This window comes from Elgaria multicarinata, chromosome 3, assembly GCF_023053635.1.
Source record: "Elgaria multicarinata webbii isolate HBS135686 ecotype San Diego chromosome 3, rElgMul1.1.pri, whole genome shotgun sequence".
Lineage (NCBI taxonomy): Eukaryota > Metazoa > Chordata > Lepidosauria > Squamata > Anguidae > Elgaria > Elgaria multicarinata.
In genome coordinates, this window is record NC_086173.1 from 2,223,414 (window position 1) to 2,248,662 (window position 25,249).

A 25,249-nucleotide genomic window follows, 5' to 3' on the forward strand; every position below is an offset into this window, starting at 1 on the left:
AAGCATAATAGAATCATAGAATAACAGAGTTGGAAGGGGCCCACAAGGCCATCGAGTCCAACCCCCTGCTCAATGCAGGAATCCACCCTAAAGCATAATAGAATCATAGAATAACAGAGTTGGAAGGGGCCCACAAGGCCATCGAGTCCAACCCCCTGCTCAATGCAGGAATCCACCCTAAAGCATAATAGAATCATAGAATAACAGAGTTGGAAGGGGCCCACAAGGCCATCGAGTCCAACCCCCTGCTCAATGCAGGAATCCACACTAAAGCATAATAGAATCCTAGAATAACAGAGTTGGAAGGGGCCTACAAGGCCATCGAGTCCAACCCCCTGCTCAATGCAGGAATCCACCCTAAAGCATAATAGAATCATAGAATAACAGAGTTGGAAGGGGCCCACAAGGCCATCGAGTCCAACCCCCTGCTCAATGCAGGAATCCACCCTAAAGCATAATAGAATCATAGAATAACAGAGTTGGAAGGGGCCTACAAGGCCATCGAGTCCAACCCCCTGCTCAATGCAGGAATCCACCCTAAAGCATAATAGAATCCTAGAATCGCAGAGTTGGAAGGGGCCACAACCTCCCTAGGTAACTGGTTCCATTGTCGTACTGCTCTAACAGTCAGGAAGTTTTTCCTGATGTCCAGCTGGAATCTGGCTTCCTTTAACTTGAGCCCGTTATTCCGTGTCCTGCACTCTGGGAGGATCGAGAAGAGATCCCGGCCCTCCGCTGTGTGACAACTTTTTAAGTATTTGAAGAGTGCAGATTGCAACTGATGTTGCAGTTGCCAAGTGAAGCGGCCTCTCCGGCATGGAGTCTCACCCAGTGCCAGCTTTCTTAGGGGTGTTGCTGTATGGGGGACAGTCTCGCATAACTAGGCTAAGGGTAGGCAACGTCGTGCTCTCCAGATGCTTTGCGCTACATCCAGTAGCATCATTGGCGGCTTTGAGGAAGGCCCTGAAGACTTTTTTACTCTGAAAAGCGAAACAAAAACCCTCTCCCCGACCCTCTGGATTCTTATTCCCTTTATCTGCTTTGTCTTCGAAACCTGCCGCTTGAGATTTGCTGTTTAAGGTGTGGTTAGGGAACTATACCTCAAGGGTTGGTTTTTTTCCACTCATGTTTGTGTGAGGAAAACGTTGATGGAATGTAATTGAGACAGAAAAGGAACACACCTTGGTGAAGTTTTCTATCTGCATATACTTGGCAAACATTGATTTTGAAATCTTGAAGTAAAACCTGTATAATAATAAATTTATTTCTTACCCACCTCTCCGTTTGGATCTAGGCAGGGAACAAGAAGTATAAAATACATAAAACTGAATATACACCTCAATATACACTGATACCGGTAGTTCAATAGCTGTCATGCTGGGTGTATATTTTGATTTAGTATTGAAATCCCTGAATGCTTTAATTGCACTTAAGGCATTTTATGTTTTATTTGGATGTCCTGGAAAGCCAACTCAAAGTGCTTCATTTTCCAGGGTTGTGTGCTGGCCAGGGTACAACTTACTAAGTCAAGGACCCATACCATAAATGTCTGGTACCCACTTTGAAGAATCTTTTTGCTTTTGAGCGACTTAATATTTATTTTTTGTTGAAATTGTACTATTTTTGTATGTTGTGCACATTATTAAAATTATATGCTAGGTGGTCTACATTTGTACAAAAGCAGTTCATCAATGATAACTGTATCATCCAGACCAATAACTTGCATTAAGTTGTCACACAGAGGATTTCTTCTTGATCATCCCAGAGTGCAGGACACAGAATAACGGGCTCAAGTTAAAGAAAGCCAGATTCCGGCTGGACATCAGGAAAAACTTCCTGACGGTTAGAGCAGTACGACAATGGAACCAGTTACCTAGGGAGTGGGCTCTCCCACACTAGAGGCCTTCAAGAGGCAGCTGGACAACCACCTGTCAGGGATGCTGTAGGGTGGATTCCTGCATTGAGCAGGGGGTTGGACTCGATGGCCTTTTAGGCCCCTTCCAACTCTGCTATTCTGTAAGTAAGGCTGCAGTTTTATACACACTTACTTGAGAATAAGTCTCATTGAGCTTGATGGGGCTTACTCCTGAATGCTGTGTCACTTACGCCATTGATGCAGTCTCTAGTGCTGGCGCTACCGCCTTCACCAGAAGTCTTTAAGCAGAGGCTGGATGGCTATCTGTCAGAGATGCTTTACCTGCACCCGGCAATGCAGAGCCTGCATTGAGCAGGGGTTTGGTCTTGATGGTCTCCAATATCCCTTCCAACTCTGATTCTGTGATTCTAAGTCTGTATTGTGTTAGAAGGTTCAGTTGTGACTCTGTTTGGGGGCTTTGCATGTTCTGTATGTAAAGCTAGTTTTTAACTGTTCCATCGTGAGACAGATTCATTATTCTCACCTGCCTGAACTGCTCCTTTTTCTTAAAGATGCGAGTGCAGAAATATAGCATCAGAACTCATCCTAAAGCAAAAAGTCACAAAACACTTATACATATCATTGTGATTCTGTTGATACTTTGAAATGTCTTTATGAGCCAGAGATTTCATAAAATCAGATCTCATTTTCATAAACGTGGGGAGCAGGCATCTGAAACTAAGTGAACCTTTTAAAAAAATCTGCTTGACTAATTGTACTGATACTTGAAGAGTACCTAATTGCCTGATTGTCTGTGATTGTTGTTGCAGGTTTAACCTGACTTCATGTACTCTTCTATGTGCAATCATGTGGGGATGAAACCTAATGAGAGATTATTTATTTATTTGTATACTGTATTTCCAGATTGCATTTTAACCAGTGGTTCCCAAGGCGGCTTAGGGCACAGCCCTATCCATGTTTAGACCGGCTGGCTTGGGAATGCTGGGAGTTGTAGGAGTCTTTGCTGTTTAATGATGCATAGAATTGCACCTTTATTTATTTAAAATTAAACCATTGAAAAAGTGGTTTAATTGGGGCTGTTCACACAACACACTTACTCACATACAGTGGTTGACTGGTTTGTTTGAATGCAGCTATGTTTAACCATGCAGTATGGCTTATTTTCTTGAATAAGCCACCTTATAGTTTGTTGTTGGGTTGTTCAAAGTGGTTGACAAGCCATACTGCATGGTTAACGGACCACCATGGCTGCATTCAGACAACAAACTAACCTACCCTGTGGAAAACATGCTGCGTTCAGGCAACACATTTACTCACAGTTTAACAAACAACCCATGGTTCAAGACAACCAAACTCAACCTCTGACTGTGGGTTAGCATGTTGTGTGAATAGCCCCAGTGGTGCTAAATACTATAATACCTAAAATACCAGCCAGACTTTCAAAAGCAGAATGTAAAAGTTAAAGAACAAACCAAACCTACCAACTTCTCTTTCACAACATCAGACCTTCTCCTCATTCTCCTGCAATGTATCCTCCAAGGAGTGGGGATTTTTGGAATTCTGGACCCCACGCTAAAAAAAAATGGTCCTTGAAGTCTATCTAATGTTAGCAACTGCTCATATTCAGAGCAGGATTTCCTTATCAAATAATAAAACATGGGGTGGTTCATAGGGGAGAGCCACCTTAAATGGATACTTCGGACCCAGACTGTTACTTGTAACCAGCTTTTCCTTTTAAAATTTCATCTGCTTACCTTCGGTGACCTGGTTCGCATGAACAAAATAAACTATGGGATATTGTAAGGTTATTGGAGTGTTGTTTCTCCCTCTAATAAGTAATGCCCCCTGAGTTCAGGTAGTATGACAAGCCGTGTCCAGGCAGTGTTTATGACAATTGCTCCTGGCATGTGATTTAAGTTAGCTACCATGGCTTATTTTGATTGTGTGAACCGGCCCACTGTGTCACAGAAGGCTGGTGTATTCACCAAAGCTGCCTTTGGAGAATCATTTCATGGTTAAACAGCGTTGCTCTAAGGCCAGGTTTCTACTAAGTAGTTTGCATCAGTGATCATGGTAGCAATCCTTGGTTTTAGGGTCAATACTAAAATAAATCAGTTAGGTATAGACAGATTTGAATTCAGCAAATCAAAAAACATCTAAGTAAAGAAATCCCCCCCCCACAAATAATCTGAAAACATGTAAAATCTCCTTGACTAATTGCATTTTAGGTACTATAAGAATGTTCTTAGGGTTAATCAAAGGTCTTACTGGCAGTTGGGTTTGTTGCAGAGTCTTGTGCCTTGAACTCATTTGGTTGCCAGTTCAAATTGGATTCTCTTATTTCAATGCACTGTTACTCTCAAGAGTATCATCACTCTTGAACATGGGTTTTAAGTCATTTATAATTTGCTGCATTTCCTTTAACTGTGCTGGCTCCTGCAAGCTTGCCTGCCCTTCTTCCTTTCCCTTTATATTTTCTAGGGAAAAAGGGTCTCTTTGGAGCAGTTATTAAATGAACTCTCTTATTCCGACAGCTTCAGAATTGCTCAAGTCCAGTCTTATTAATAACATGCCACTTTCAAGCTACTGAAATCTTTTTGTTTCGCTGAACAAAAAGTTTCACCTGTTTAAATGGATTTATTTAATCTACCATTATAATATAAGCTTAAGTAACTATCTTTGAAAAACCCTTTGAATAGAAATGTTGGCAGGTTTTAATTTATAATAGAGTTGTTGATAATTACCTTGTAATTCAAAACTGTTAAATCTTCATAAGATCCCTTTCATAGGGGAGGTTAGCAATGTGTTTTTCCTTCAGTTTGTGCCTTAAGGTAAAGTTCCATGATCTCTTTAGAATCATAGAATAGTAGAGTTGGAAGGGTTTACAAGGCCATCGAGTCCAACCCCCTGCTCAATGAAGAAGGTAGTCACCCTTCAGAAACTTGACCAGGCGTAGACCTACTTAGCTTCACCAAGGGTGCAGCATCCCAGCCATCACACCACTTTCATTCCTACTTTGTGGCATTAATATTATGCTTCAGAATGGTGGTCTAAATGATTATTAGTAACTATAGGCTTATTACTGGTGGATAGTTAATTCTATAAGCTTAAATATGAGGTACTGGTGGATTGTGTGGTTATATCATGCAAAGTTTTTGGCTCTTAAATATTTAAAGCAGCCACAAAAGTGTATTCTCCCCCCCCCCCCATCTCAATTAGGCTGTTAGAATTCCTGATCTGTAGTAATTCAGATGTAGATTTGAATTTAGGCATGCGGAGTCATCCCAGAATGTTACTTGGGGCACAACAGATAATTGGCTCCATCCGCTGTTCCCCAATTTTGCATCTAGCACTAGTTGGTGGACCTCAGGATTCCTAAAAAAAAATCAAAGCAGAACCTGTAAGTCTGACCTTCCCCATGCCTTCTAAAAACCTGTAGAGCATTAAGCATTGACCAGATCAGCCCTCATTTTTCCATGTACCCGTAAAGATGCTTTAAGGTTTGGTAAGAAAAGGCAGCTGTCTGCATGCTGCTCATCTGTGTCTGTGCATGTTCTGGAAGTGGAAAAAGAATCGCTCCATGTGCTGCCTTCGGAGTCCAGAGCTCTTTGGAATGGGAAGGCAGCAGGTGAGATTTGTTTCTCCCCCCCCCCTTTCTTTTTGCACAAAGAGTGTGTGGGTGAGAGAGTTCCATGCTTTGAGGATAGAGGGACTGTATTTTGAAAGTGCAGGACACTCTTCTCCCCATCCCTTTCCTGAAAGCAAGAGGGGAACAGCTATTCTGCCTATTGCCTTCACAAGCCAGTTGTCCGCTCCATGTCAGAATTCTGGGGATAAGAGAGAAAGAACTGTCCCACATCATGTTTTAAACAGCCATGTTTTAAATAGGATTGTGTTCTGTAAACTGACTATGGAGCACTCTTTCTCTCTTTCCCTTTCAAGAAGGAGGGAATAAAGTGCACACTGCCTTCTGAAAGCTGCTTGACCCATAGGGCTGTCTTGTTTCCAGCCTTGTGGGCTCTAACTAAGAAAGGGAGTTCTGTGAATAGAAAGACGACTGTTTCTTTTCTTCTCACGAAAGAAGTAAAAGAGACCTGCCATAGCTTTTGTACACAGTTTAATGCAAGGATAGTTGTGGAGATTGTGTACAAAGTAAATTGGATGCTGTTAGCATTGGTCAGTGCAAAACAGCACAGCAAAATTGGTAGCTATCCATTTGACTCCTTCCTCAACCTTGAGGATAGAAAGTCCAAGGGGGGGGGGAAGTGTGCAATGTATGAGGCAAGAAGTAGTAAATGGAGGAGGGAGATTCAAGTGGATGGTGGACAACTACTCCCTAAAACCGTTTTTGAGAGTGGGGTGGGGGAGAAGGCTGCTCTAAGCTAGAGCTTCAAAACTCTTAACAAAAGTGTGGCCTTAGTTGCTGTATCTTTACTTCTCCAAGGATGTTATACATAAAACAAATTGGTGAGGACATGTAATTATTTTTTGCTCTTTGGTGCTTGAACCAACCATGGTTTAAATGGCTACAGTTTGGCTTTCTCAATACTATTGGCTACTAAGTTTGTCTAAAAGGAAACATGCTTTGTAATTTAGTAAAGCCTAAGCAACTGGTAGTTGCCCTGAGAGAGACAGTTTAAGTGCTAGTGTGATGTAGTAGTTAGAGCATTTGACTAGGACCGGGGCGACCGAAGTTCAAATCCTTACTCAACCAAGAAGCTTACTTGGTGGCCTTAGGCTAGTCACACTGCCCTAGCCTAACATACCTTGCAAGGTTGACGTGAGGATAAAATTGGGAGTTGGGAAAAACCTTGTATGGTGCCTTGAGTTCTTTGGAGAAAGGGTGGGTTGAAAATGAATAAATACAATCGAACTAGAATGTTTCTTCTCTTTGGGAAGGTCTGAGACCGGAATATTTGAAGAACTGCCTACTCCCATATGAATCTGCCTGGCTGCTAAGATAATAGAGGCCAGACTCTTGGTGTCTCCACCTTCTGGGTTGAGGGCCAAGGATCTGCCTTCATGTTAGTGCCTCTGCTATGGAACACGCACACCCTGTCAGTTTATCTAGTACCATATTTGTTCCTCAGGCACTAGGATAACACAGCCTTGTTTTCCTGACTTTTAGTGGCTTCAGATTAATTTTAGCTGGTACTTAAGGAAGCTACTGCTGGTGGAAAATACTGCTTTTAATTAACTGGAGTAAGCCTCCTCCTGCTTAGCACCTGTTTGATTAGAGGAGTGCTAGTGCTTGTAGTTGCCTGTAGGCCTGGCCTCACTTTCTCCCAGCCTGCATTCAGGGGGTTGGACTCGATGGCCTTATAGGTCCCTTCCAACTCTACTATTCTATGATTCTATGATAGTTGCCTATCAGATGTGGAATTGAATTGACCCAACTGTTATAAATGATCAGGGGCTCTGTAGCAGCTCTAGTAGACACACTCGGAGCATTATTAACATGACACTTAATTAAATAGAAGTTATGTTCAGCCAATGATGATTTTAGACTCTAACTAGCTGGGACATGAAGTTAGTACTCTCGTGGTCCTGGGTATTGTGAGGGATTTCCCCCCTCTACCTGGGCTGTTGTCTGATAACATTTTATAGGTGAGGTAAAGCAGATGACAATGGCTTAGAACTAAGCACCTTTATGTAATCTTTAATAGGCTGATTAATACTGACAAAACTTGTAAATCAAGTCACCAAATACATGCTTTGGGGTGAGTACCAGGACTGTGAATATTTCATGCTAGGGCAATCCGGCAAGAGCCCAGCAACGTTGAGAAAGGGCTTTGCCTCAGAGTAAGTACATATATTGTGCATGTATATGTTCAATCCTAGCATCTCCAGTAGAAGGATTCTAAGTAACAAGGCTCAGAAAGACCTCTTCTGGAGATCTTGACGAGCTAGTGTTGATAATACTATGCTAAGTGGACCATTGGTTGACTGTGTATGAGGCCATTTCTTATGTTCAGTATCATGAGAATCTGTATTCTTATGAAATACGCAAGTCAATTCTGCTAGGAAATAGAGTTGCACAGTCAGCGATGGAAGTGAGGGGGTGGTAAGTACTTCCAGTGCAGACTGACTAGGAACTCCTGGGGCTGAGGCAAAAGTGCTCACTGTTACTCAGAGCAGCGTTGACACTGTCATGTTCCCCTTTCTTTCAGCTTTAGAAAACTGCCCAGAGAACTTAGGCTATGGGGAGGTATAGAAATGTTGTTGTTGTTGTTGTTGTTGTTGTAGTAGTAATAATAACAACTTTTCCTATGAGAATGTTCACCTATTCGCTTACATTGATTCTCTTGTCCATGTTGTATTCCCTCAGTTGGCTTTGTCTACACCCATAGTATCAATGTGTACCCATAACAGATGGCTGCATACCATTGTGACGTCATTCTGTTACTTAAACAAACTGTTAATAGCTAGGCTTGCCTAACCCTACTAAACTAATAATGCAGAAACAGTAACCAATAGAAATCTGTGGCGAAACATCAGCAGAAGAGGGAATAATACCCAGGTCATATTGGGCAGAAAAAGATGAATAAACAGAATTTAGCCAAACATTGTAATGGGAAAATATTCCTGGCAGGCCTTATCAGGATATGTGTGCATATTGGGACCTAGGGAAATATGGGAGAGTTTTGCTGTGGCAAAAGGCTGGCTGGCTGAGCACAATGCTCCACCACTCTCCCAATAGTGGATCCTCTATGGTAGGTATAGGCAAGGTGGTACCCTCCTAATTTTTGGACTACACCTTAAAATCTAATCCTTATTTCATGATGAATAACCTTTGGACTGTAATGTATCTTAAATAGAAAACTATATTTAGATAGTTTTTTCCTCAAAAAGCATTAAAAAAATCCAATTTAAATTAAAAAAATCCAATTTAAATCAAAAAAATCAATTTAAATCAAAAAATCTATTTTAAATTTAAAAAATCCAATTTAAATTAAAAAATCCATTTTTTCAAAAAGAAACCATTGATTTTTTATCCACCCTGCAACTCCCAGAGCCCCTTACCATTGGCCCTGCTGGCTGGGGCTTATGTGAGTTATACTCCAAAAGATATTGAGGGCACCAGGTTCCTACTCTGCAACACATTGGCTCACGATGGAGAGCTGCCTCTGCTAAACAGACAATGGTCCTAGACAAATGGAGTTATAGTAGAGCCTTGGCTAACTTTTGAAGAAACCCATCCTAGGCCATGTGGGGAAGAGCTCAGTTTAATTTGCAGTCAATTTTGTGTTTTGTTGCGTTCTTCCATTATTTTACTTCCTCTGTCACCTTGGTTCTGTTTCCATGACGCCAACAAAGCATGGGCTAACTGCTGAATTGTTTCGCCCCTAAACAACCCAGTGGTCTTGGTTCACATGACCTACAGGGGAGTCTATCATGGGTTGTGCGATAAAGCGGAAGAAATGGTTGTGCCGCAGGCAGCATGCCTGCTCCCTCCCACTTGCTCCCGATAAACCGTCCATTTTTAAATGGGTGGGTTGCCATTACATGTGAACCAGGTCATTGAATGCTGGAGCTCAGCCATGTTACACCTATGCTGCTTGGTGACATGAAGGACTTTGAGCTGGAATTTTTGCTTGTATATCACCATCCACCTCTGGCTAAAGAAGAGATCAGCTGGGAGACCAGAGACTGCTGACAACAGACCGCTTTTCCCACTCTTTTGCCTCCCCTGCTTTCAACTTCACTGAAGCCAAGTCTGACATCTGGGACCCAGTTCCGCTCTTATCTGGAACCTCCACTACTCTTTTGTTTGTCTGTTTCAGGCCACAATTCAATAGAATCTAATTTTGTTTTCAGCAGCACAAAAGAAATTTGCCTTTTCTGTTAACTTCTCTTCCCTACAGCAGATCTATTAGGGCCTTTTTTCACCTTTTCTGTGGTGGGAAGTGGGAGGTGAGAGAGACCAGATAGCTGTGCATGCAAAGGAAATGTAAAAATGCCATTGCCTGCTTCCACTCAATTTGAGGACTGCAAAGTGTGTGTGTGGCAACCTAATTTAACTGCTATTAAGTCTGCTTATACCTCCCTCTTGTGTGTGGATGGTGCCTTTTTGGCTACTTAAGGATCTACGCTCAAAGAATTAGTTTGCTATTCGTACAAATGGTAAGATTCCTATTTCATGCTTTGTGTGAGGTAAGTATGCCTGAGCTGCAGAGTTGCCCTTGGTGTGTTAACTACACAGACACTGCCATTTCCATCCAGTGGAGGAATGGTCTGTCCTCCGTGCTATGTACAGCTTTGTTTATTTTATTTGCAGAGTGGATGTTTCCTTCTCTTTCCATGAAGCAGCCACTTGTTAAAGCCACAGTGCAATGTGCCATGAAACTATAATAAAGAATGTCTTCCTTCATTCTCATGTGTGACCAAACCAAGTTATCCTTTGACCTCAGTTGCAGTAGTCTGCCAGTTATGTTGTAAAGCTTAATTGTTTTCACATTGTGCAATGTAGGGCTTTGGTCCTCTTCCGCTGATTCACTGTGATTATACTTCCTGTTTTGTATACTCATTAGCCACTTGCTAAACACTTCTGTTGCCTTTGCCATGACTTTATCAAATGGTTTCCAGTAGGACTGCCAATCAAGTAATGTTTTAGTTGATTAACTGATGGGAGCAGAGCTTATAGTGGACTTGAGGTATACTTGTTTGTTTGTTTTGTAACGGAATATGAGAGTGAGCACACTTCCTTCTAAAATAAGTGATAGCTTTTATTTGTTAAACTGTAAGTTAGCTTACGTTTCTTCAGAACGTTTTTTATTTAGCTCATCCCTGATTTTTACCACTCGTGATTGCACAGAGATGTAGTTTAATTCTCACTTCCATCTCTCCGAGGAATCCTTCAGGTGGTAAGGTGCTTGTACAGGTAGACTTCTTGAGTGCTGAAGTCCAACATGATTTCTGTATGTGAATGTAAAGTGGAGATGGGAATCCTCATTTTTGTGACACAGTTTTGGTCCTTCTTTCATGGGAATGGGTGGTCCTGTCATGGCTTTCAAGGATCAGCAAGGGCTGCATCTGGGTATTGTCTTGTTGTAACCCAGTATTGGTCTGGGAAAAACCTAGCATATCATTCCATTACTTTGGTGAAATGGAGTTCTGCAACTTGTAGTCAGTGCTTGGCTGATCTGGTTCACTGAATAACTTATTAAGTGCTAAAGCATGATCCAAACAACCGTGCAACTAGTTCGCCTGGTCCAAGGACATTTTTTTATAACAGCAGCAGCAACTAGTCCTGCCTGTTCAGGGCTGCTAGTCTTGTTTATAGCAATAAACTGCTTTTGAAAGCGAAGGGAATTTCAAAGGCAGATTGTGTCATCTCTGCAGGAGTTGTAGTTTAAAGAAAGCAAATTAAAATCTAACTGGCATGAAATATGTAAAGGCATTAAATATGTTGCTGGTCAGCACTTCTGATCCCTGAGTAGCAAATGTACAGAGTAGTAACTTACTCAAATAGGACCACAGATCCATTGTATAATGTTGCCTGGCCATTGTCTTTGAGGAAGGCTGGTTATAGTTTCCTTCATTTATTTTTATCCTGCTTTTCTAAATGAAAATGGATACAATAAGAACATTAATACAAATATTAAAAACCATTATAAGAAAATGAAATATCAGTAAAACACGAAAACAATTAAAATCAGCAGAGAAACGATTAATTTAATGCCTGCCCCCCACAAAAGTCTTTACAGCTGGTCCATAACTGTGGTGTCATAGCTGGGAAGGCCTTATCTCTGGTACCCGTGGACCCTGTGTTTTGGAGATAAAGGTTAGAGAGCTGCACTCCAAAACTCATTTTAAGGCATAGGAAATGTAATATGGGCAAAGGCAGTCCTTAAAGAGGAAGGGCTTTAAAGCTTAGAACCATTACTTCAAATCTAACCCAGCAACAAATAGGTAATCATAAGATCTGAGTAATACATTCTGATTATCATACTCCAGGCAACATTCTGGCAGCTTCATCTTGTACCAAATGCAGTTTTTTTAAAACTGTCCTTAAGGGAAGTGTCACATAAAGTGCATTGCAGTACTTTAGTCTAAACATATTTAGGGCATGAGTATCTGAGGCCAGGCCTGATTTTATCTATGTTTGCTGTCAAACCAGATCAAGCTTGAAAGATGTGCTCCTAGCTAGTGATGTCACCTGAGCATTCTTGGTCAATGCCTGGTCCAGGAGCATGTTGAAATGGCATAGTTAGTCCTTCAAGGGAGTGCAGCCGCTTCTCAGACAGATTGTATACCTCCACCCAGATCAACAGAATCCCTGTGGTTAAATTTGTTTGCCTTTATCCACACCAAAAGCTGAGCACAGGAATCAGTTCAGAATTTCCACTACCAGGGGATGGAAATGAGTGAGCACTATGTGTCATCAGCATACTGAACATATTTCAGTCGAAACCTCTGGATGATCTCACCCTACAGCTTTAAGTGGATGTTAAAAGGTTTGGGAGACGAGATGGATCCTTGGAGCATCCTGAGAGCCAAAAACTTGCAGCAGCACCTTTTGGAATGACTCTCTGAGCTAACCATTGCAAAAGGATGCCATGGTCAGTGATATCAAATGAAGATGTTCTTGTGATCATCTTGGGCTTTTAGCCGCTCTGTCCTGGAACATGAGTTGTTGAATGGAGTTGGGCCTTACCTGTTTTGACCCCTGCATTGTGGAACCCCTTAACCATGTTGCACTATATGATTCAAATGCTTCTCAAATTGTGTTTTGGGAAATCCTGAGATTCTCTACTTTGCCATTGAAATAGGGTTGTCCTACAATAGAGTTGTAGTCCAACACATCTGGAGCGCCCCAGGTTGAGGAAGGCTGTGCTAGGAGGCAGTTGGAAGGTTCCGCAGGCTAGGTAAACCCCCACGAGGCAGGACAACACAGCCACTGATTGGGCCCTTGCTTTGCAGCACTTCCTCTCCTGGCTGGATCAGATGGACAGTATCCCAGGTAGCAGGAGCCTGCCTCCTAAGTTCCTAGTCCCAAAAGTTGTTGCAGCTTGTGGTGAGATGGTTCTTTGCATTTACTTTCCTTATATTATTTAGATTTTAAGAGAAAACATAAAGACTCTGAAAACCGGTAACATACTATATTTAGCATGTCTGAAGAGCAGTGTGTACAAATGCACCCTAAGGATAGCCACCTGAAAAAAATGAATAGCAGCTTAGGTCTTAGCTTTGACTAGCATCATATTCATTCTACTTGCTCAGTTGACTGATATTGTATCCATTTATTACGTTACTCAGGGCAGTATCCAACTCTGCCATGGCGCTAGCGAAACAAACAGCGCCATGACCAGCTAGCAGAACCAAGACCTAGCCCAAATCAGTGTTTCCAGAATGGGACAAGTCAGCAGAACTTGCAGGAGCACAAGTTCTGGAAGCGCTAGTTTCCAGGGTTGAACTAGCAAGCACCAGCTCCTCAATGCACTGGTGTTTGTTTTCACTAGCACAATGTGTTCAGCAGTGGTGGACTGCCAGCATTGGATACTGCCCTAAGTAATTCTATAAAATAATACGTTTCTAAAAGTGGAAAAATTTCCACTTCACTTACAAGGATCTGATGCACTTTGGCAAGAGAACATAATACTTAGCTCACTTTCCATCTCTTGTTCATGTTTCACCTGAATACTGTAGCGACTTCAGTGTATCCCCTCCCGCTCTAGAAGGCAACTGGAACGTTTTTCTAAGCAGCAGACTCTTAGGCAACAAAGTCTCTCACAATGGAACTGCACAGGACACTATGCGCTCAGTGGGAGAGGATAGGGAGTGACTCTGAAAGGCAAGTTGCCAAGTGCTTTGTCCTTGCTGCTTATTTAAAATTAGAGACCTTATTCTGTTGGAGAAACATCTGAAAACACTTAAGAGTCTTGGAGCAAAAGGTGTGACAAATACGTTTTGGCAGGATCTTTCCTAGTGACTGGTTCTGTGTAGTGAATGTGCAGTTGTAACAATATTTGTGGGAAAGCTTGGCATCTTTGCCCCAGCTAACGCATCCAGTGTAGGGGGATACAGTTGTGTTTCCCCCCCAACTACCTTTCTAGTTGCAAGGGAACTCGAATTGTCCACTCAAAACAGCTGTTTATGACATCCTTTATCCTGCAGTCAAAAATACTTTTCTGATCAGTGTGTGGATTCTAGGAGGCTTGAGAAAACCAAACTGTATTTGCTAAAGAGCGAGAGGTTTTAAAGCTGAGATATAGGGGAGGAGGAGATTGACACAGACGAAATATTTTCAAAGTATTGTAGTAGCTCTGCCAGCTAGGAAGACGATCAGTTTTAAAGATTTGGGGACACGTATTGCTGGATAAGCCCATTGATTCTTAGCTTTTCCCTCAGAGAGCACCAAATGTAATATTGTAACACCTTAGGAGCTCAGTTTCATTGTAGAAGAATGTGTGTGATAATATCTGAAATGCAGTGAAAATGTGTTTCATTATATTGATGTGGATAGGATAGCTGTTGGAAGGAGAACTGAAAATTGGGTGGTTCACCTACAATAGCCCATGGATTATATGAGGGTTATTTTAGCCCTCCAGCAAGCCAGCAAATTCAAAAACAATGTAAAAGGAAGGGTCTATCATTGGTAGTGAAAAAACTAGGAAAGTAATGTTGAATTGTATGTACCATTATCATACCAATATATCATAAAAATTCTCATTGATATAAACACAATTTATGCCCCAACAGCAGCTAAAATCAAAATTAATAACTCCCTTTCCTGGACTATTAATCTATATTCTGGAATAAAACAAGGTTGTCCCCTCTCCCTCCTTTACTTTTCACATTAGTAATAGAATTCTTAGCGAATAAACTATGGCAACATCTCAATATTGTAGGAATGCAAATTAAAGAACAGGCCCATCTATTAAGCATGTATGCCGACAACACAAGTCTAATGCTTAGTAATCCATCTCAGGCCATCCCATATTTACTTGCAGAATTGCAGTCTTTTCAGGAAGTTGCAGGACTAAAAGTGAACTACAATAAATCTGATTTATTATGTTTCAATATCCCTCCTATGGTAACACTCAATTGAGTATATCTAAACAATCAAAATACCATTGGTACATTCTTCTTTTAGATATCTTGGCGTACCATATACCTAGAAACATACACAAGCTTTATAAGGTTAATTATGGAATGCTGTGGGGAAAAATATTGTCAATATAAAAAGATGGGAGCGTTTAAACTTATCTCTTTCAAGCCAGATTTCGGTAGTTAAAATGATGATCCTCCCTAAACTTACATATCTTTTTTATGTACTCCCTTTGGAAATACTAATTGGATGCTTTAAAAGATGGCAGGCTAGGAGTGAAACATTTATTTTCAAAAGCAAGAAACCTCGGTTGTCAAAGACATTTTGATATAGACCGATAACAGAGGGAGGGTGGAGTATCCCACAACTACGACTGTACTATGAAGCTTAACAGCTTCGACATCTGTTGACATTTATGGCTGATAATCAAAATAACCATTGGTCAACTATTGAAGTGGCTTTATCAAACCAAGAAGATGCCCATTCCATTCCATTTGTTAAAAAGGAACTTTAAAAGAGTTTAATGAACCAAAACTCAGGTATGCTCTAAATTTTTAGGATCTGGAAATGTCGTAAAGAACAATTAATACCAGGAACATCACTTTTGACTCCGATCCATATTCATCCTGAGCTTAAAAACAAAGATAGGAAAATTAAGGTAAAACCACTTCAAGAACAGAAGCTATATAGACTAAGAGATTATTATGAAAACATGCAACCAATAACACAAGAGACTTGGAGAATCCGATTACAACAATATAACACAAACTGGCTAATGTGGTACCTTTATAAGACAACCCAATATTAAAGAACAAGGAATCAGGCCCCTTACGCAGTTTGAAAGCCTGATAGTAAGCTCTATAGATACGGAAAAGGGATTAATCTCCATGATTTGTACTATTTTATTGAACATAAATATGGGCTCTATGAATAATCTGAAGAAAGGATGGGAAAGAGACTGGAATATTGAAATCAAAGAGGAGGAATGGTCTTCTCTTTGGATGCAATTTCCCTATAAGTCCACATCAGCCATGTTTCGAGAAACATCAATAAAAATAGCTCAAAATGGGTTTGTCATTGTGTGTCATGTCTTTATTAGACTGTAAGCCTGAGGACAAGGACTGTCTTTTTTGCTAAGTGTAAGCCGCTCTGAGAGCCTTTTTTGGCTGAGGAGCGGGGTATAAATATAAATAAATAAAGTGATACAGTGGGGTCTTCCATACATATGTGGTGGGACTGTAAAAAGGTCTCAGATTTTTGGTACCAAGCCTTTTTGGAAATTTCAAACATAATGGGAACAACAATAATTAAATCTCCAGAACAGGCACTTTAAAACTTATTCCATGGATAGCAGAAAGACCTATTACATAAGAAATTAGCTGAATACCTCCTAATAACAGCTCGAGTGCTTATAGCCAGATATTGGAAATATCTACAAGGAATCTCAGTAACTAAATGGTATAATAAGGTATGGGAAGTAGCACTAATAGAAAAATTAACTCAAAAGTTATGTATAGCAAAAGGAGAAAAAAAATCAGATACGTTTGCTGCTGAGTGGGGGACTTTTATTACATACGTACATACATCCAGTCCCAAAAGCTTCCAGGAATATTTGGTCTACATAAAACATAATCATTCCTTTTAATATAACATCCATGTTTACATTTGCATTTGTAATACACCTCAGAGTTTTTTACTTTATTTCATATGACCATATTTTGTGCTAAATCTCCGTATGTTGTTTGAATTATAATGGAATATTGTTTTCTTTTTCCTTTCCCTATTTTTCTTTCCTGTTTTTCCTTTTTCTTTTTCCCCCCTCTTTTTGTTTCTTGTGTTGTTTTGTTGATTATTATTATTGTATATCTTGTATATTTTCAATAATTTTATTATATATATACTGTCCAGTTTCCTGCAAACTTATTTCCTCCTTGTCTTCCTTTTCATGGTCTTACAAAATATGCCACTTTGTTATCAAACTCTATGAATATGAGACTCTAGTTGAAATTTATCAAGTATGTAATAGGATTTAAAACGTCTTGTTTGTAAATCCTCCTGATTGTAATATCTGTGTTGAGCCATTGAAGTAACATTGTCTTGTAAAAATATTTTGCAGAGATTTCTTGCCTCGCGGCTCTGGAATTGTTACCAGACGACCCCTCATCCTTCAGCTTATCTTCTCTAAAACAGGTATGTGATCCTATTGTGACTCAAGTTCCTGTGTAGGTGTCAGCTTGTTCATGTACAATTTCTTCTTGTAACAATCCTAGAATGTAGGAATCTCCATTAGAGTAAATGGGGATACTTGCATTCTAGGAAAATATCTTCTATTGCTTTAGGGTGCAGTCCTATGCATGTTAAGACAGAAAAAAGTACTTGTCTCAGCTCCAGCATTCCCTAGCCAGCCATGTTGTAGGACTTTTTTTTCCTGTCTAAGCATGCATAGGATTAGCTAGAAAAATGGTGGATAAAGGGAGACATGATAGATGTTAAATATTATCAGTGGTTCCCAAAGTGGGCGGTACTGCCCCCTTGGGGGTGGTGGGATTCAATAGGGGGGCGTTAAGAGGCAAGGGGGTGGCAGGGGGGCGCTCAAGGTGGTCTTTTCTGAGAAGCACCTCTCCAGAAGGTCTTAAAACCCAGGGACATTTTTATGGGAGAAGGTAGTTTGGTCCCAAGCCATATAGGGGAAGAATCTACACATGTATTAATACCGTTTAAGAAGAGTCCTTTTAACGGTGAATTGAAATGTTTCAAAAGCACCAAAACCCTAATGAAGAGACATACCCTGTTTGGTGTGCCCTGCCACGCCGGGTGCAAAACAGAGGCGTTTGCTCTCTTTTCCCTCCCTCCCATGGCAAGCCTACGGCAGGTGCTTTGGATTTTGAATAAATATTAAATTAATTGTTGCTGTTTTTAATTTTATTGTTATTATCTTCCTTAGTGGGTCATTGAAAACCGCTATTCTGAATAATGATTTTTATAGTGTAGGGTAGGGGGGCACTGGGCATGAGTTTGTGGAACCAAGGGGGCGGTGACCTGAAAAAGTTTGGGAACCACTGTGATAGATGATAAATATTTTACTTTACCACAGTTGGACAGCTTTAAAAGAGGATTAGACAAATTCATGGAGGATAAGACTATCAGTGGTTGCTAGTGATGATAGCTATATATTGCCTCCAGTATCAGAAGCAATATGCCCCTCAAGACCACTTGCTGGGAAACACATGCAGGGGGTTGCTATTGTGCTCATATTTCTGGATATGATTACAGTAATGTAATGGAAAGACTTACACTACTAACAAAGTTTTGATTGTGGATCTGAAACAATGCAGTTGTTGGTATTATATTTATATTGTCATTAGGGATTTATGTTTAGTATTCATCATATATAAATATTGATGGTATAGTGGAATAATGTTGTCGTATTTCTTTATTTACTAAAATTTGTGAAGAATATTAAAATAACATTATGCAACTATAAATATATATGAAAATAATTTATTTTCCAAATACTGCAAGTAAGTAACATTTTTCTACATTTAAATCTCACAATTTCAGTTCCACAGGTAACTTTCTTGTGGCTAGTCTTTTCTCTACAGTTCTAATGCTTTACAAAATTAAACATTATTTACAAATATTGAACAGTTCGGATGCAAGGGCAAAATATAGCTTCTGCAGTCATGGAAATAATTAAAACAGAGTGCACCAGGACAGGGGGAAGAGAGAGAAGGTAGAAGGAAAGTGTGTATTCTTTCCCAGTTTGCCTTTTGCCTGATATCTGGGCAGACTCTGTCCTTGGTAGGGAAGTTGTGTTGGCTGCATGTTTGTGGATTTTTTTAGTAGCGCCCCCCCCCTGCCCCGTTTTAACCACTTAGGCTGTAGTCAAATGAGACTGAACCCCTACTACAGGGGTTAGAGCTGTGATAAGATAAGGGTCAATGGGGGGTTCGCCTTAGTAAGGAGAGCAACCCTCTGACCATTTGGAGGGCTAGGGGACCCTGGGGTAGGGCTAGGGGACCCTGGGATAGGGAGCAATGTAGCTGCACCTGTTGCGCCTTTTGCTTGAAATGCAGGTCTGGCAGATTGGCTCCCACTGGGATTCAAAGGAGCATGAGGAGATCACTCTAGAGGCCTCCCTTTTTATATCCGCATGTTAAATTCTTGTTCCATTGCAGTGGGAACCAGTGACCCTTTAAAACAACTTCAAATAATGTACTGAATGTAGGCATCTGTCTGGTAGGATTCCCACCATACCAGGGTATCCCTGATGCGTGGTCTGTAGCCTGAGCAGTGGCAGGCTTGACTCTGTCTTGGGGTACACTGGTCACCCATCCATTAGGCTAGGGTCGGGTGTGAGGGGGAGGCAACCCATTACCTTGCTGCTTTCCCCCTCCCCCCCAACAATTTAAATCCCCATAATTCTTATGGTTTATTTGATTTTCCTCCAGTGCAATGCCATAGACCAGGTCTTACCGGTAATCCAATCTTTCTGTCAGTTGCTGAACTATACATGCAAGAAGGAGAGGAGCTTGGTATGTGTTCTGTTCTCCTGCTCGGCATCAGGCACTGGGATAGGGCAGGGCTGACTCAGACTACAAGGCACTAGGCAGGGCATTGGGAAACATTGATTGATTGATTGATTGAATTTTTATACCATCTAACAGCCGAAGCTCTTTGAGCGGTTCACAACAATTAAAATGATAAAATATGAAACAATATAGATGATAAATACAATATAAAAGTTTAAAACTACAATATAAAAATAAATAATCAAACTGAGCTAGCAGCAAGAAATTTAAAATACATACCAGATAAAAACAAACTTAAAAACTAAAATGTCTGGGAGAATAAAAGGGTCTTAACCTGGCGTTGAAACAAACACAGTGTAGGCGCCAGGTAAACCTCTCTGGGAAGCTCATTTCAGAACTGCAGAAAAGGCCCTCCTCCTAGTAGCCAACCACATCGCTTCCTTTGGCAGGGGCTCCTGGCGGAGGACTGCTGAAGCTGATCTTAGAGTCTGGGCAGGTGTATATTGGAGGAGAAGATCCTTCAGGTAGCCTGTCCCCAAGCCATTTAGGGATTTGAATGTTAGTACCAGCAGTTTGAATCCGACCTGGAAATGGATTGGCAGCCAGTGCAGATGAAAAAGTACTGGCATAATATGATCATATTGTTAATAGTCTCGGTGCCTTATTTTGGGGCAGCTGAAGTTTCCAGATCATTTACAAAGGCAGCCCCATGTAAAATGCATTGCAGTAATCCAAACGCGAGGTTATTAGAGCATGGATAACTGTAGCTAGGCTATCTCTGTCCAGATAAAGGCATAGTTGGTATATCAGTGTAAGCTGATAAAAGGTGCTCCATGCCACTGAGTCCACTTGTACCTCCAGTGACAGCTCTGGGTCGAAGAGCACCCCCAGACCATGAACCTGATCCTTTAGCGGGAGTGCAACCCACTCCAAAACAGATTGAACATCACTTAGCTGGAAAGAAGAGCCACCCACTAATAGTATCTCTGTCTTGTCTGGATTGAGCCTCAGTTTATTTGTCCTCATCCAGCCCATTACCTCACCCAAGCACTGGTTCAGAATGCCCATTGCATCACCTGAGTTTGATGAAAAGGAGAAGTAGAGTTGTATGTCTATTGGTGACACCTCAGCCAACATCTCTGGATAACCTGCCCCAACAGTTTCTTGTAGTTGTTGAATAGTATAGAGGATAGAATAGAGCCCTGTGACACCCCATGACTTAACTTCCAAGGGACAGAGCAGTAATCCCCCAGCATCACCTTCTGGAATTGGCCATCCAAGTAGGAGCAGAACCACTGCAGTGGTTCTTGTGTGTGTGTTAATTTCAGTGCAGTGGTTATTGTGGGAAAGAAGGAGTGAGGGAGACGAGAGCAGGCTGCTCCAGTTGGACTACCCCTACCCCACCCCAGGGCCAACTGACTTCAGCTGTCCCATGAGAAAGAAGAAAGAGGGAGGGAGGCAGGAGAAGGCAAAAGGAACATCAGAGCCCTACAGTTGGACAGCCCTCTACAGGGGCTACAGTTGGACAGCCCCACCCCCAGGAGATGTAAGGGGGAGCAGGGCCTTTCCACCAGCCCGGTTGGCAGTCTACTTAATTCCCCCCCCCTCTTCCCTCCTCATCCATTTTTCCTTATGTGTCATGTCTTTTTAGACTGTAAGCCTGTGGGTAGGTCTGTCTTTTTTTTGCTGATTGATTTTGGATTGAGGAGCAGAATAACAAAACTTTTAATAAATACATCAAACCCACCCACCCCAATATTTTGCACTGATGATCTAAAGTCATTTGATTTTCTGTGCAATGGAATTGTTGCTGGAACAGGAGAATGTGTCTCCAAAGGGAGTGCTTTTGTGTGATTATGTGGATTCTCCCCACCCTGCTTTTCACTCATGATTTTAAAATTCATGGGTCTCCGTTTCTTTCTCTGTGGTGTGGGCTGCAGAGAATTCAGAAGACTGTTCTGCCTCTGATGACCCTCTGGAGTTGGTGACCCTGTCGTTTGCCCCACCAGCCTCAGTGGGCATGAGCCACAGGATTGTGACTAGGCCACAATTATAGTTGCCAGATCACCAGAGGTGATTAGAAATTTTAATTCTGGCAATTAATGGAGAGCCTGTAGTATACGCTGCCACAGGATTAATGCATTGGTGTCGCTGAAGGGAGCCTGAAGGACCAAGCATGGCTCCATGTGGCCAGCAGGGGGCAGTGGTGGTAGGTCATAAGAACATCAGAAGTGCCCTGATGCTAGATCAAGACCAAGGGTCCATCTAGTCCAGCACTCTGTTCAGTGGCCAACCAGCTGTCGACCAGGGATGAACAAGCAGGACACGGTGCAACAGCACCCTCCCACCGATGTCACCCAGCAACTGGTGTATATAGGCCAGTGATGGCTGTGGGAGTGGATCAGAGGGGATTATTGTATCACCATTAACTGTAATGACTTTTGAAGGAATCTTACAGTAATCCTGAATTGTTTTTAGAAAGGGTTTGGGTAGTCAGCAGCTCTAGAAGCTAAATTCCAAAATGAAGATTTGGAGGCAACACTGGGGCCACATTTTACGTTGTTAAAAAATCACAGACACAGGGAGGTAGAATGTGCACTTGAAAATCAAAGTCATGGCTGGGTGGAGAGGAGTTGCTATACATACGCTGCCTACCATTACTCCACTATGAAATCCACTAGCTGAGCAACAGGTTCAAAAGGGATGCATTTACTTTACCTTTGTGAAGAAAGAAAGCCAAACTTTATGGGCTACTAGAAATGTGGGGTGGCTGCCAAACCCCAGACAAAATGGGTAGATTTCTAAACTTCCTCTCAAGTTCTATGTATGTGTGGTGACTACATTGTATATGTTGGAAGGAAGCAAGATGTGGCACTGTTTGACAAGGCTGTTCTCCTTCTCAGTAGCATGGTGGGATTCATAGCAAGTGGGAATCTATACCTTTACCTGTTCTTTCTCTAATTATGCCTCCATTGATCTTATAGATCATGAGAAGAGCCATCTGGATCAGACCATGGGTCCATCTAGTCCAGCATTCTGTTCACACAGTGATCAATCAGCCGTAGGCCAGAGACCAACAAGGCAGGACATGGTGCAACAGCACCCTCCCACCCATGTTCCCCAGCAACTAGTGCACACAGGCTTACTGCCTCAAGTACTGGAAACAGCACACAACCATCAGGGCTAGTAGCCATGGATAGCCTTCGCCTCCAGGAATTTATCCAACCCCCCTTTTAAAGCCATCCAAATTGGGGGCCATCACTACACTTTGTGGTAGTGAGTTCCATAATATAACTATGTGCTGTGTGAAGAAGTACTTCCTTTTATTTGTCCTCAGTCTCCCACCAATCAGCTACATGGGATGACCCCCTTGGGTTCTAGTATTTTGAGAGAGGGAGAAAAATGTCTCCATATCCACATTCTTCACACCATGCATAATTTTGTACATCTCTATCAGGTCTCCCTTTAGCTGCCTTGTTTCCAAGATAAACAATCCCAGTTGTTGTAACTTTCCCTCATAGGGGAGATGTTCCACCCCTTAATCATTTTAGTTTTTAAGTATTGTGATCAGAACTGTACACAGTATTCCAAGTGTGTTCGCACATAGATTTGTACAAAGGTAGTATGATATTGGCAGTTTTATTCTCAATTACTTTTCTAATTATGCCTCACATGGAGTTTGCCTTTTTACAGCAGCAACAGACTGGGTTGACATTTTCATTGAGCTGCCCACCACCACCTCAAGATCTCTTTCTTGGTTGGGCGCCACTAGCTCAGAACCCATCAGGTTATTCTTGAAGTTTGATTTTTTTGCTCCGATGTACATCACTTTAGACTTATTTACATTGATCCACATTTACCATTTAGATGCCCATTCTCCCAGTTTGGAGAGATCTTTTTGGAGTGTCATCTGCAAACTTGGTTGCTTCACTGCTCGCTCTGCTTTACTATCCATCCAGCATCAAGTTGTTGTTGTTTTTAAATCAGTATTGAGACTTCTGTTCTCTCCTAGGGTGGTTGAAAGAATAAAAAGTAAGTCTGAAATTGAGGGATGCATTTTCTGAGAACTTCTGACCCTGGCCAAAAGCATATGCCCCACTCTCTGATTTTACAGAAACTTTTCCGAAAGGGGATGAAAGTCCACACATTGAGCACAATGGTCATCCAGGGAGCATTGTTCTTGCTCTCAGTTGGCTTTGTGACATTGTTACATATCCGAATCTGGCTGCACAGCTTTATGAGATTGTTATGTTCATTGTATGCTCCCTAAAAGAAGACCCTTCCCCATGGCACCAAAGTGAACAGGTAATGTTCAGCTTTAGTATTTGCATAATTTGGGGATATATTACTCCTCCTCTTGCCTTATTTTCATCTCCAAAAATGAAATTGATGAACCTGCAGTGCAGCCCTAAAAATAAGGCAACAAAAGATAAAATACTTGGTACAGTTAGGTGAGCCCAGAAAAGGTCTCACATAGCTCTACATCTCACCTTGACAGAAGATTTCTTCTCTTTTTCAGAATATGCAGAATTTTTGCACTGCAAGTCCAAGAAGTTTACAGATTTTGATGAAGTCCGGCAAGAGATTGAAGCGGAGACAGAAAGGGCCACAGGGACAAATAAAGGCATCTCTCCCATTCCCATTAACCTCAGGGTGTATTCACCACATGGTAGGTGTGGTTTTGTGCCTCTAAAACTGAAAATATTGGGCCACATACATACATTTTAGGGCTATTGGACTACTATAGCTGTTCACTATGTGTGGAAAGTTCACTTTCCACACTATGTGTGGAAAGTTCACTATGGGTGGAAATATCCAATAAAAAGGAACATAACTTATTGACAGCAAGAATCTGTATAGCTAAATTTTAGAAAGATGTCAGATGGAATAATATGCATTTATTTATTTATTTATTTATTTATTTATTTATTTATCATACTTATACCCCGCTCCTCAGCCAAAAAAGGCTCTCGGAGCGGCTTACACTTAGCAAAAAAGACAGTCCCTGCCCTCAGGCTTACAATCTAATAAAGACATGACACACAAGGAAAAGGAGTCAAGGAGGGAGGGAGGGAGGAGAGAGAAAGAGAGAGAGTGTCCAGCAGGAGCAGGCCCCGATGTTACTTCTGCCTGCTCCTGTCCCCTCGTTCCTTCTTCTTCCCCACAGGGCTAAGATGGCAGTTTGCCCTGCGGGGGGGGGGGGGGGGGAAGAGTCCAGCAGGAGCAGGCCCCGATGTTACTTCTGCCTGCTCCTGTCCCCTCGGTCCTTCTTCTTCCCCACAGGGCTAAGATGGCAGTTTGCCCTGCGGGGGGGGGGGGGAGAGTCCAGCAGGAGCAGGCCCCGATGTTACTTCTGCCTGCTCCTGTCCCCTCGGTCCTTCTTCTTCCCCACAGGGCTAAGATGGCAGTTTGCCCTGCGGGGGGGGGGGAAGAGTCCAGCAGGAGCAGGCCCCGATGTTACTTCTGCCTGCTCCTGTCCCCTCGGTCCTTCTTCTTCCCCACAGGGCTAAGATGGCAGTTTGCCCTGCCGGGGGGGGGGGGGAAGAGTCCAGCAGGAGCAGGCCCTGATGTTACTTCTGCCTGCTCCTGTCCCCTCGGTCCTTCTTCATAATATGCATTATGATGAAATAGCACACTCTTATAACTCTTTGGTAATAATGTCATTTTGTGAATACACAATTAGAAGTTGAGCCAAGTTTTGGTCATTTTGAATTTGGATTTTAATGGAACTTTGTATGAGGGAATTCATTTGAAAACCTTGAATTGGAACTTCTGTATTACATAGGTTGG

At 41.8% G+C, this 25,249-nt stretch overlaps 1 protein-coding gene across 8 annotated transcripts in view; it reads left to right on the forward strand.

The window, feature by feature from the left end:
* DNM2 (dynamin 2) overlaps window positions 1-25,249 on the forward strand; it is an 80,860-nt gene that overhangs the window by 1,132 nt on the left and 54,479 nt on the right. For all 8 annotated transcript variants that reach the window (XM_063119055.1, XM_063119053.1, XM_063119054.1 and 5 more), the window contains exons 2-3: window positions 17,044-17,117; window positions 23,979-24,128. In XM_063119055.1, coding sequence (XP_062975125.1) covers window positions 17,044-17,117; window positions 23,979-24,128 — 224 coding nt within the window. The remainder of the gene's footprint in view (window positions 1-17,043; window positions 17,118-23,978; window positions 24,129-25,249) is intronic.